Source organism: Lipotes vexillifer, unplaced genomic scaffold, assembly GCF_000442215.2.
Source record: "Lipotes vexillifer unplaced genomic scaffold, Lipotes_vexillifer_v1.1 scaffold1117, whole genome shotgun sequence".
Taxonomy (NCBI): Eukaryota; Metazoa; Chordata; class Mammalia; order Artiodactyla; family Lipotidae; genus Lipotes; species Lipotes vexillifer.
The window spans coordinates 435,311-447,131 of NW_006778824.1; the positions used below are offsets into that span (position 1 = coordinate 435,311).

At 61.1% G+C, this 11,821-nt stretch overlaps 1 protein-coding gene across 1 annotated transcript in view; it reads right to left on the reverse strand.

The window, feature by feature from the left end:
* The window catches only part of ADGRA1 (adhesion G protein-coupled receptor A1), a 35,617-nt gene that overhangs the window by 20,287 nt on the left and 3,509 nt on the right, over nucleotides 1-11,821 (reverse strand). Inside the window, exons 3-5 of the mRNA XM_007451996.1 lie at nucleotides 6,142-6,269; nucleotides 4,799-4,922; nucleotides 476-621 (exon numbers count right to left, since the gene is read on the reverse strand). Coding sequence (XP_007452058.1) covers nucleotides 476-621; nucleotides 4,799-4,922; nucleotides 6,142-6,269 — 398 coding nt within the window. The remainder of the gene's footprint in view (nucleotides 1-475; nucleotides 622-4,798; nucleotides 4,923-6,141; nucleotides 6,270-11,821) is intronic.

Consider the following 11,821-nt stretch of genomic DNA (forward strand, 5'->3'; position numbering starts at 1 on the left):
TGCCCCAGCATCTCCCTGGCTCAGATGCTGGCAGGGGATCTGGGGCTCCCATCGGCCCCAGGCCTGCTCCGACCACGTTCACCTTGAGCCCGCGCGGCCGAAGGAGGCAACGGGGACAACTGGCTGGAGGGGGCCTTCGAACCTGTGGCCGAGTCTCACGGTCACCTTGAGACCAGGCCCCCCTCTTAGCTCTCTGATCCGTGAATAAACCAAAGCCAAGACCAGGCCACGGACCCACCACAGAGCCATCTCTCCCCACGCCCACCCATCATGGTTACTGGGGTCCTCCCCGCGGGAACTCAGCAGTACCAGAGGGCAGTCACCCCAGCACCAGGGCCCCACCCTGCCCCTGGCCACCTGTGCCATCGGATCATCCTCAGGCCCCAAGTGCCCTTGTGGCCGAGAGCCCCAGAGGGAGGTCCAGGGCCGGGGTCTCTTGGCGCCTGGTGGTGGGGCGGCCAGGCGCACTCAGTACCTGAGCAGGGGCTGCTTGGGGTGCGGTGGCTGGTCTGCCCCCGGGCACAGCGGGGCCTTCTTGGTCACCTGCTTGTAGATGTTCCTGGCGGCCACTCCAATCCACAGCATGGTGGAGAGTGTGGAGTAGTGCAGCACGATGCCCACCTGGGGGGAGAGAGCGAGTGAGCCAACCACCCCCAGCCCTGCCCCCACCAGCGCACGTTCCCCCAAGTCCGAGCCCCTCTCCCTTGTGGGCTGCCAGGACCCTTGAACAGGTCAGCATGGCCGTCCTGCAGAGAGGTGTGTGAACGACACCCTGGGCACGGTCCTAGTGGCGAGCACATCCTCCCACACGTGGGCCGGGTGCACACGTCTGTGTGGTTGGCATGGCTCAGCCCCACTGGCGTCCACCAAAGGAAGGGAGGGGCGATGGCGCAGCGGGGTCTCCCGGGATTCTGGTGTTTGCGGCTCGTGGGTGAGATACAGCGCTTTGGGGTCAGAGGCTGAAGTTCACTCCCTGCCAGTCGGAGTCACTCATTACTACGGAAACAGCCCCAGTCGCCCATGGCGGCGGCTCTGCCTTAGCTGATTACGTATTCCACACCCCGTCATCTCCAAACGATTCTGTAAAATGAGGTTACCTTTGAAGTAATAACCTGACATTTTGCAATGACAAGTAAAATATGGCTGTAATTGTAAGGATGTCAATGTTTAAGGGATACAGAGATTCTGGGAATAAAGGTAACATCGCACCATTATAATGATTTATCAACTCCAGGGTTCAGTTTTTACTTATGAGAAGGCTCCGTAATAATGGGTGAGAATGCCGTGGGGTGGTGGGAAACTCCCCGGGCTGTGTTTACAGTTTCAGAAGGCTCCTGGCAGTGGGGAGAGCCCAGCCTTTCCCTCTGCCTGGCCTGGGCCTGGTGGTGGGGCTGTGTGCGCCTGGGGCCTTGAGCTCACGGCCTCACCCCAGCCTGGCCGAGAGGAGGAGGCATGAGGACCTGAGGGGCTAGAATTCCCCGCACCAGAAACAGGAGGAAAGGGGACCACGTGGGCCTGGCCCTCGACTGCAGGACAGCAGAGTGGCTCTTGTCACATGTGAGTAGAAACAGTCAGAGACACGTCCTTAGAAGGAACGCCACCCTCGGCCTCTGGAGCTGGTCCCAGGCCGGGAAGAGGACCCGGAACCCAGAGCGGGGGCAGGGAGGTGGTGGAGCCAGGTCTGCCCTTCATCCATCTGTCCCGAGCGTCGCCTGGACTGTGCAAGTCTGTGGGTGATGAGAAGGTGTAAATAGCAGGACTCCGTCTGCCAGACACCAGCTTCAGGCTGGACACATGGTGCGGTCGCAGGGTCATCACCCTGGCGTCCAGACGGCCCCTCCACCGTGCCAGCCGCTGCCCATGCTTCCGGACCCAGGGCTGGCGCTGACGCACAGGGATTAGCGGGGCCCGGGGCGGCCACCCGTGCCCATGATGTCAGGGAGCCCTTCAGTGAGGCTCGCAGCCATGGTTTCGTCGCCATAACAACCGTCTCTTCCCTCCAGCCATCCTGAGCTCTGGACCACTCTCGTTCCTCATGTCTCTGTAACACGTTTCCCTGTGACACTTGGATGAGGAGGGTTGGCTGCGGGGTCTGTGTCAGGCCTCGGGTGGTGGTGGGCTATCGCTGTCGTGGTGCGGGCAGGCTGGCTGCCGGCCGGAGCAAATCCACATTTACGCTAATGACTTGGCTTGTGTGATCACGGAGGCTGAGACACCCAGAATTTGCAGCTGGCGGGTCAGCCGACTGTGCGGTTTCGGTCTGAACCCGGATCCAAAGGAGAGAGACTGAGGTCCCAGCCCCAGGACACACAGGGGTCTCCCTTACTCAGACTTCTGTTCTGTCCAGGCCCGTGTGGACTGGATGAGGCCAGTGTTGGGGAGGACAGTCTGCTTTCCTCGGGCCACGGCTCGAATGTTCACCTCACGCAGGAACACGCTCACAGACGCGCGCAGAAAGAGGTTTTACCATAAAGATGTTTGCACCATGGCCAGTCGGCTCGACACAGGATGTCAACCTTCACACCTTCCAACCGTCCTGGTCCTGGGCCATGTCCCCTGGGCTCTCTCTCCTCCAGCGAGCGGTGGCCCCATGGCTGTGGCCACCCAGCCCCGCACCTGCTCTCTCTCCTCTGGGCGCTCGGTGGGCGACGTTCAGCCCGCGTGCGGCCGGCTGTCCTGCTGGAATCTTGTTCTCACTGCCCCAGACCTGGCCTACTGCTCGTCTGTGAGAGAAAGCGAGTTCCTGATTCCTTCTGGAAACGTGGTCGGGAAGCCAGGCCAGCACGGACTCCAGAGCCGAGGTTGCTCCCCGACAGGGCCATTAGGTTGTCACTACGAGGGGGCCGAGCGTGTCTCACACCAGCAGGACTTCTGCAGATCCTGCCTCTCCAGACCCCCCAGGCCTGTCCGCCCCCATCCACCACACACTTCGGGGTCCAACTCGGCTGCCACAGGGACGCCTGGCCCCCAGAGCCTCTGTCTGGGCTGGCAGTCTTGGGGTGGGCTCCCGGTTGGGGGAGACGGGGCTCCCAGGCCTGTAAGGGCTGTGATGACCTGAGGGGCTGGGGGTGCCTGGAGCTGGCTGCACCGTCAGGTCCCAGGGCTCCCACTGCAGGGTCCCGGCGTGCAGAGCATTGATGGCAAAGTGTGGAATAGAGATAACAGTCCATATCACTGCTTCCAGACGGCTCCACGTCTCAGCAGGTGTTCACAGGCGGACGGTAAATTGGATTTCCCGGGGCTCTCCCAGGGGGTGTTTCCACACTATTGAGAGGCTTCCGGAAGCGTGTCTGCCCCTCTGTGTGGTTTTCAGGGATGTGCTGGTGACTTTTCTGCTGGGGTTCAGGAACAGGTGGCAGAATTGGCTTCCCAGTGGGATGGTTGGCCCTGACATGGATCTGCAGAAAAGTGACCTCTCTTCTGTGTAGAGGACCGTGGGGAGACTGGGCCTCGGGCCCCTGGGTCCTGTCTCATGGGTCTGGCACCTTGTTTGCAGGGGGTAGGGCATCGGGGGCGGAGCTCACAGCCTGACTCCTCCCCAAAGTGCCCCTGTGGGAGCAGCCTCTCGCCCCTGACACCCAGGAGTCGCCCAGCTGCCGCCATCTATGCAGGAGGACGAGTCATTTTTCGTGTGGACAGGGGGCGTGGAGGCCAGGTAACTGGGCTGCAGCAGCCCTCACAGCTGTCAATAAACTGTTGTTGAATTCACACAACCAAGGCTGCGAGGGGTGCATGTGACATCCCAGTGGGTGCCGGCAGAGACGCTCCCTCCACGTGGTCCAAGCAGCTGGACACACACCAAATGAGTCCTTGGTGAGATGCCCTGTGGTCCATGGGGAAGCCCCACCTGGCCTCCGCCTGGGTGCTGGAGGGGTCTGCCCGCCTGGAGAGCACTGTCCACTGGGCTGAGCTGAGGCCAGGAGTAGGCGGGCTGGTGAGAGGCTGCAGGCGGAGAGCACGAGGGGCCTCGATGTCCAGTTGCAAAGGCACCTGGGCCTTCTGTCCTTGACTCACAGTTGACGGAAGGGCCTCTTTCTGGGCTCTGTCAGGACCGGAGGGTAGTTCGTACTGCCCGCCCCGCCTTCTTTTGGCCGCGCTGCGTGGCAGGTGGGATCTTAGTTCCCCAACCAGGGATCAAACCTGGGCCCCCTGCAGTGGAAGCGCAGAGTCTTAACCACTGGACCGCCAGGGAAGCCCCTTTCCTCCCTTCTGAGGAAGGCCAGGTGGGGCTGTGGGGTGGGAAGGAGACCCCCTGTGTCTTCTCTGTGCTCCCCTTTCACCCGAGAGGACCGGACCGCCCCGGCGCGAGGCCGCCAAGTCCCACTTGGAGGGTGGGGCCCGTGTGTCTCTTCCGTGGCCCCGAATCCCCGGCGACCCGCCAGCGATGGCACTCTCTCACCTACATCCATGGACTCTTACCTGGGCTGAGGGAGCAGGGGGTCCCACCCCTGTGCTCCTACCCCACCTGTCTCTGCAGGAGAGGCAGGTCGCGTCCCTGTTTCTGTGATGAGCCCCAGACTATGAATGTCTCATTAACATGTCACCATAGGCCTTGGAGAAAACTGGTCTGATTGGAAAATAAACTAAATGACATGATCAAATGCTGAGCAAATCGGTCAAACTCACACGGGAGAGGTGTAGACACACTGAATGCTTAACTGTCCCCTTCACGAGAAGCCTGAACAAGCACTTGAATGTGGTTTCATACACAAGACGGTTATCACGAATTTCCCCTTTGGTAGGAGAGTCGACAAACACTTCAGAGTTTGTAGCAAAGTGAAGACCCAAGAGCACTCACCGCCTGGCACAGGATAGGGTACTTGGTGCGGTTGATGCCGCCAGCAAACACAGAGAAGGTCAGGGCCGCGTGGAAGCAGAAGTTCAGGAGCGTGTGCCGGCCTTTCCGGCTGATCCGGATGGCGCTGCGGGAACGGAGGTTTCAGGTCAGGAACCGGCCTCTCAGGGCAGAGCGTAGAAGTGAACCCTTTTCTCCAAATGCCACGTCCCGTCCACGTGGGGAATGGGCTGAAGACCTCAGAGCGGGACGGAGACGGGCAGGGAAAAGCACACCAGAGAGACCAGGTCGGGGAAAGATGGATGGACGCGCTGAATCCACCTTAGCATGCGGCCTTGGGGGGTTTGCTGGAAAATCGCCCTGGAATGCTGTGACTGGGAGGTCTCTGGTCATTGGACAGACAAGGACCTTGAGGCCCTGGGATGCTATGATTTGTTCAATGTCCCAGAGGGAGGGTGGGGAAGAAACCCAGTCCCGCCTCCTGGTTCCCCAGACAGAGTTCTTCCCTCTCTGAGCAGAGGCTGTACCTTAGGAGGAGGCCGTGATTGACTGTCTCTGACATATTCCCTGTAGCCAGGCCTGTACCTGGATAGGACACTGCCTGTGGCTGTGAACATACCCATGACCAGTCCCCAGCCCTGGTGATGGACAAAATGAAATTTCTTAGCCTATGCCTGCAGCTGTGATTATGACCACAGCTTCTCTGTGGCCTTGAACACACCCAGGCCTCTACCTATGACCATGGCCTTGGACACGCCCAAGCCTCTACCCGTGACCATGGCCTTGGACACGCCCAAGCCTCTACCTGTGACCCTGGCCTTGGACACGCCCAAGCCTCTTCCCATGACCATGGTTATGACCGTGGCCTGGGCTTTGCCCATGACTTTGATTGTGGACTTGACCCTGATGGCGGCCGGGACCCCTCCTCACATTACCCAGCGCATCTTCAAGTGATGCCCCACCCCCTCCAGGCAGACGTGGCCAGGAAACCAGCTCTCTAGGAAACCAGCTGGACTCCCCTGTAGATGAAAGCAGAGGGCAAGGCTGCTCGAAGTTTCTGCAGCTACTCTAACTTCCTCAGGCCATGGGCTGTCGGGGCCCCTGAACGGACACGGTGCCATTGGGGAAAGAGCGCGTGTCACCTGATTTGATGAGCGGGGGGGGTGGCCCGGGATGGAAGACAAGCCTGTGCCCCAGCACTTGGCCACCCTCGGCTGCCAGAGCCATCTGGGCGCTGGGCAGGCTCAAGCTGGCCGGCTGCCTGTCAAGTACCTTCCAGGGACTCCTTGCTACATGAGGGCAGGAGAGAGCTTGCCCTCGAAGGTGAGGGGCGGAGCGGGCCTTACCTCTGGTGCACGACGTAGGTGATGGCGGAGGCCAGCAGACACAGCAGCATGACGGCAGTGCAGGCATACACCACGGGGTGCAGGAACTCCCCTGGGGACTGGGGCAGGGACAGGACAGTCCTCAAATCCTGGAAAGGACACGGAGCACACCCATGTGACCAAGGTGGCCGGGCTGTCCTTAGGTTCAGCCTCCGCCCGGCAAGGGGCTGGAAGCATTTCCTGGATTGGGTGGAGGTTCGCAGGTCTCAGCAGAAATGGTCGGCCTGGGGCAGGGGAGGGCCCCCAACCTGTGGAGTGCTCAGGGCAGGTGGCGTGTGGCCTCGTGGGCCCCCCACCAGGTGCGGGCGCCTCTGGGGGCTCTGACGGCCAGCTCCCCAAGGGCAGCCTCCTGCTGTGATGCCTGTGGGCCTCCAGACCCCTCGCCCTTCAGTGGGGCTGGTGGACCAGCTCCTGCTTCTGCCAGATGCCCTTGTATATGATGGCACAACTTGCCCCCACGAGGCTTGTGTCAGATTACCCCCACGTCCACTCCGGGCCTCACACCCACTGCAATGCTGCTTTTTGTGGTCTCCCAGGAGAATTTGTATCATTTCAGCAAGTCTGCCCAGAGGTGACTCAGGTCAGTGGGGGAAGAGCAGCAGGTGTGAACAGGTTCGGGAACCCCAGGTGTACCACCTTCACTGTTTGTCACAGCCCAGATAAAGGGCTGAAGGTGAGGGTTCAAAGGCTATCCATTTTCCCTGGAGGATGTAAGACTGAGGGCAGAATGCCCTGGGCTGGACATTCAGAGCTGAGGGAGGTTCTGTCTTTTTATTCATCAGGTAAGTGTGGCCCCCTGCGTCAGGTGCTGGGGCTCTGAGGCCAGCCCCGACGCAGCCCCAGAAGTGCCCTGCGTCGGAGCTACGTTCTCAGGGCGAGGCCGGGCACACCCGCCAGGGGCACCCCCCAGGGCCGGTGGAGGACCCGGAGGGGCTCGGGGCACACCAGGCTGGGGGGTAGGGGCTAGAGCCCGCGGCACCCACCTCTGACCTTCGACCCTCTGCCCTCACCGAGCCCTGCTCTGGATGCTTTGTGTGGTACAAGTCGTCGAGTCACGCAAGAAGCCCGCTGTGGGCTGAGTTGTCCCCACCACCTGGAGGGGATGGCTTTTAGGGATGTGGCTCAGGTTGGGTAGGGCCCTCGGGTGGCCCTGACCAAAGGGACCAGAGTCCCTGTAAGAAGGGGCCGGAACCAGCACACGGCGGGAGGGGCCGTCTACACTGCAAGGAGAGGCCTCAGGAGAAGCCAACCTGCAGGCGCCTGGACCTTGGACGTCCAGCCTCCTGGACTGTGGTTTAAGCCGCCTGCTCTGTGGGACTTTGTCACGGCCGCCCCAGGGGACAAGCTGAGCGGTGCTCTGGTTCCCACTGCCCAGGTCAGAGGGTGGAGCCCTTGCTCAATGCCCCAGCCTGAATGCCCTACTCTGCTCCCACGGCCCTGGGGGACACGCTGGGCTCTGGGGAGCAGGCTGGGGGCCAGTGCCCACAGGCTGAGCTGGGCCTGTGGAGGGCTGCCTGGTGTCCCCTGTGGGACAACCTGAGCTGCGCCGGCTGTGACCATGGGGCTGGTGGTCGGAGCTAGGGGTCTGCCGTCGTGCTGGCCCCATTCCCGCAGACCACAGGGGCGTCCATGGCTGACGTCCCCGCCCCAGGCCCAGAGCAGTTCCAACTGGTGCCTCCCTGGGCTGTGAGGACAGCGGAGGTGGCTGGCGGCTCCTCCAGCTGGAGTCGTGGGGAGCAGAGAGGCACCCCAAGAAGGCCTTGGCCTGTCACAGCGGGAGTCAGGAAGCCAGCGTGTCCGGGCTCAGGTGGCTTCTCTCCTCGTGGAAATTCCTGGAGGCCCGGACAGCCAGAGGACGTGCTCAGAGGAGCCACCCTGGGCCCAGCTGGGGCCTCTGCACCCCGACTTTGCTCTGACGCAGGGACTTTGGTGAGGAGGTCGCTGTTGTCATGGCAACAGCTGATTGAATTTGGTCACCCGGGAAGAGGCACCGAGTGACCTGGATGCCAAGGGGGCCTCAGCGTCTGGCTGCCCAGGGGCCCCGCTGTCCGGTGAAGCCAGAAATAGCGCCCTGCCCAGAATAAGCATGCGGTCAGGGAAGGGCACCGTGCCGCTTGGCAGACCGCAGGCTGGACACCGCGGCTGCCCTCATGCTGCAGTCCTGACCGTCCATGGGCCAGGAAGCCTGAAGCGCAGGTGCAGACGTGGACGGAACACCAACAGCTGCCGTCTGGATACCCAGGGTGTCAGCAGGATGCACGCTGCACTCACAGCCCAAATCCATGAGCTCAGGAGGAAAGGCAGTCAAGAGACGCCAGCCTCAAGGTGACTGGGACGCAGAGGCTGCACGTCCCCAGGGGAGACCTGGAGGTCCCGCCCACTCCAGATGCCTGGGAAGGCTCTGCACGGGGCGGGGGGAGGGGTGGTCTGTGGTCAAATCCTAGCAGGGCTCCCACCACACCCAGGGGAGCACGAAGGCTGCTGGGCCCTCTGTCCTGCAACCAGGAGCCTCTGTCTGGGCGAGGATGGGCCTCTGTGACGAGGGGCAGGATGGTCTCCTGGTGGGGAATAGATGTTTCACGAGAAAGAGAGAGCAGCCTGCCGTTCTTACTTCCTGGGGGCGTTCAGCTCCCACTAGCGTCCTGCCTGCCAGGGGCCCTCACGCACCCTGAATTCTGGAGCATTTGGCGTCAGGTGATGGCGGGAAGGGGGCTCACGAGGCCCAATAGTCCCAGGGTGTTTCTGCATTTGTCAGGCTCCGCAGGCACCAGCCTCCTGCCAGGTGCAACTCACTGCAAACGTCGAGGAAAGGCAGGTTTTCCTGGTCAAGTCCTGATATTGGATGATCTTTTCATTGAGAGCCATCAGCCGGGAGTGTTGGATTCAGGTCTGACTGGGCACTGGCGGCGTCCCTGGGCCTGTGTTTGTCATCCTTTTCATGGGAGACGATGGTGTGTCCCTCCTGCGACATCAGCTGGGGCTGAGACCCCCTGACCCTTCACAAAAGTGCACCTGGGCCTCTGTTACTGGTTTCATGTCCACAGGCAAGAGCCTCTCCGGGTCTGGCCCGTCCGGTTCTCTCACTGACTCAATTGGGACCCGTGTGTCCTGGTGTCTCTCCTGGAGCTGAGGGACCCAGGGTGGGTCCACCCCCTCTGGGGGGCTTACGAGCCCCTTCCCCACCTTTTCTGGGTGCTGTCACCTGCACTGCTGCCCCTAAAGACTGAGGTCAGACCCCTGACTCTTTCTGGGGTTGGGGGAGGGATGGAGGAGGAGGGGGGTGAACAAAGCAAGCACTTGCTTCCTGATGCAGCGTCCACAGCAATGGCCTGATGCCCTGGGTCCAAGGGCCACAGGTGCATCTGACCCACGATGGGGTAGCCCATGCAGCTCCCGGACCTGCGGTGGAGAGCTTACCTCCAAAAGCATCTTATCTGCCAGTTTCTATTCACACACGAAAAACCCCTTTATGTTAAGCCTAGTAAGAGCCAGAACTGGTTTTCCTGCAGCAGGAAAACATCTCAGAGCATCCGTTCAAGACACAGAGGCGTTTCCTGAGGATGACGCCCAGCCTGTCATGGGACCAGCCCGGAGGCCACCCTCTGCCTTTGGACTCCTTCCTTCTCGTCCGAGGGCCCAGCTTTGAGGCTTCCCACAGTGGTGAGGGGGGTCTCCGACCCCGCAGCAGCTGCATCCACAATATATGATTTAGGAGAAACAGAGATTTAACTCCACTTGGCCTCCTATTTTTTTTCCTTTCTCCAAATCAGAGTTATCAACAGTGTTTTCGACATTTTTAGAGGTGACATTTAAAATTCAAAGTAAGTAATGCAAAATGGCGCTGGAATTTATATTTTAAAGTTCACACATGTACAAGTTCCTCTTGGAAGAACCTACTCTGCGAGCGGTTCCACGGGCAAAACCCTTATGATGGTCCAGTATGTGGTCAGACAGCATTGGATGGACAAGTCCCTAAGAGGCTGTGGAACCAGCAGTGCTCTGGGGACCAGCGACAGTGGATGGAGCGTTGACCTCAGAGCAGAGAGGCTGGAGAGAGGTCCAGAGAACCCACAGAGGAAGAGGGGAGGCGAAGGCAACGCCCAGAGGACGAGGCCACACACCACGTGCCGGGAGCCCCGGTGCCGCCCAGCTGCGGGGCTGAAGCCTGCAATTCCCGCTCACGTCTGTGCTGCAGGATGACTGGCGGGGCTGCGGTAGAAGGTACAGCCGAGGTGTGTGTCCTCCGGGGACCCCGGGCTCCTGCTTCCCCCTGGAGCCTGCAGGCTCCGAGCAGTGGTCCCGGGGCGGCAGTCCCCGTGCTGCCTGGTTTGTCTCTCCCCTTTTCCTTTACACCGCATTATGATTTTAGTTGGATGTGTCCTTTTTGGTATGTTCTGCAATCAAATAAATTGGGATGTTAGGAAAGACAAGAAGAAAGGAGGGAAGAGGTCAGGTCAGGGGTCGCTTGTCTGATCAAAAGCAGCAAATGGGCCTCTCCGGGCCGCGGTGCAGACTGTACGGGTGTCCCTCCCGCATGGCCAGGCATCAAGGCTGGGCCTTCGGGTGTCTAGGGTGGGCAGGTCCTTCCACCCGGGCTTGTCCCGACCAAGACTGAGCTCTGTGGAGCCTGCGGCCCCTCGTCTGCTTTTTAGTGGCGACCCTGCTGATCTGTCAGCCTTCCCTGAGGGAGTCCCGGGGGAGAGGCAGACGCAGATGAGCCATCTCTGCATTCGGGGCACAGGTTGGCCCGACTGGGCATTTGTATGGTTTGTAGCGTCTTCCTTTGAGGGTGCGTGGGCTGGTCTAATTATGAAGAACTTTGGAGAAAAGACCTTGAGAAATACGACGGGCTTTCCTTCAGGACTGGGGTTACTTACTTAAAACCGTCAACAGTAAGGGGAGGCCTGAGGTGGGCGACAAACTCTGTGAGCTAAAGGCAGGTTTTCTGAGTTGTTAGAAATTTGAATATTGGACTGAATCAAAAGCAGCAAACTGCAGGAACTCACTGAAGCTCTGAGGCTGGAGCATCGCAGGCAGGCAGCGGGCGGGTCGGAGTGGGAGCCCACCCACAGGTGTGGCCCGGGTTTCACGGGCTCAGAGGGAGCCCAGGGGTGCCCTGCGGGCTCCCGCCTCCTGCTGATACACCGGCTTCCCGGGCCCCGCCCTGCATCCACCCTGGTCTCTCTGGGGCTTTACTTCCACCCTTCCTGTTGGAACGCAGGTGATTCTGTGTGGACCGGGGCATCCCGCATGGCGTCTGCCCTTGGGGCGGCCTGGCCTCTCACCCTGTCCCGGCTCCGGGCCCTGCAGGACCTGGCGAAGGTCACCCCGACTCAAAGCCAGCGGGGCTGCCACTGCGGCCGCCTCCTGGGCCCGGGCCACACTGATGCACCATCGCCGAGCAGGTCTCCGTGGCACTCAGGCCACCACATCGGTGAGCGGGTGGGCTCACCCTCTGGGCCCCACTTGAGGCCACAGGGGCTGCGGGGAGGCCACGTACACCAGTTCTGCCTCCCAGCTAATCCCCCGCGACAGGTATGGCCGGAGAGCAGCGGCGGGGCCAGCACCGCCTGCGGGACCGCCGGATGCCACACTCAGGAAGGAAAGAGGGCCCAGGCTTGGAGGGTTTTCACTCCCGTTT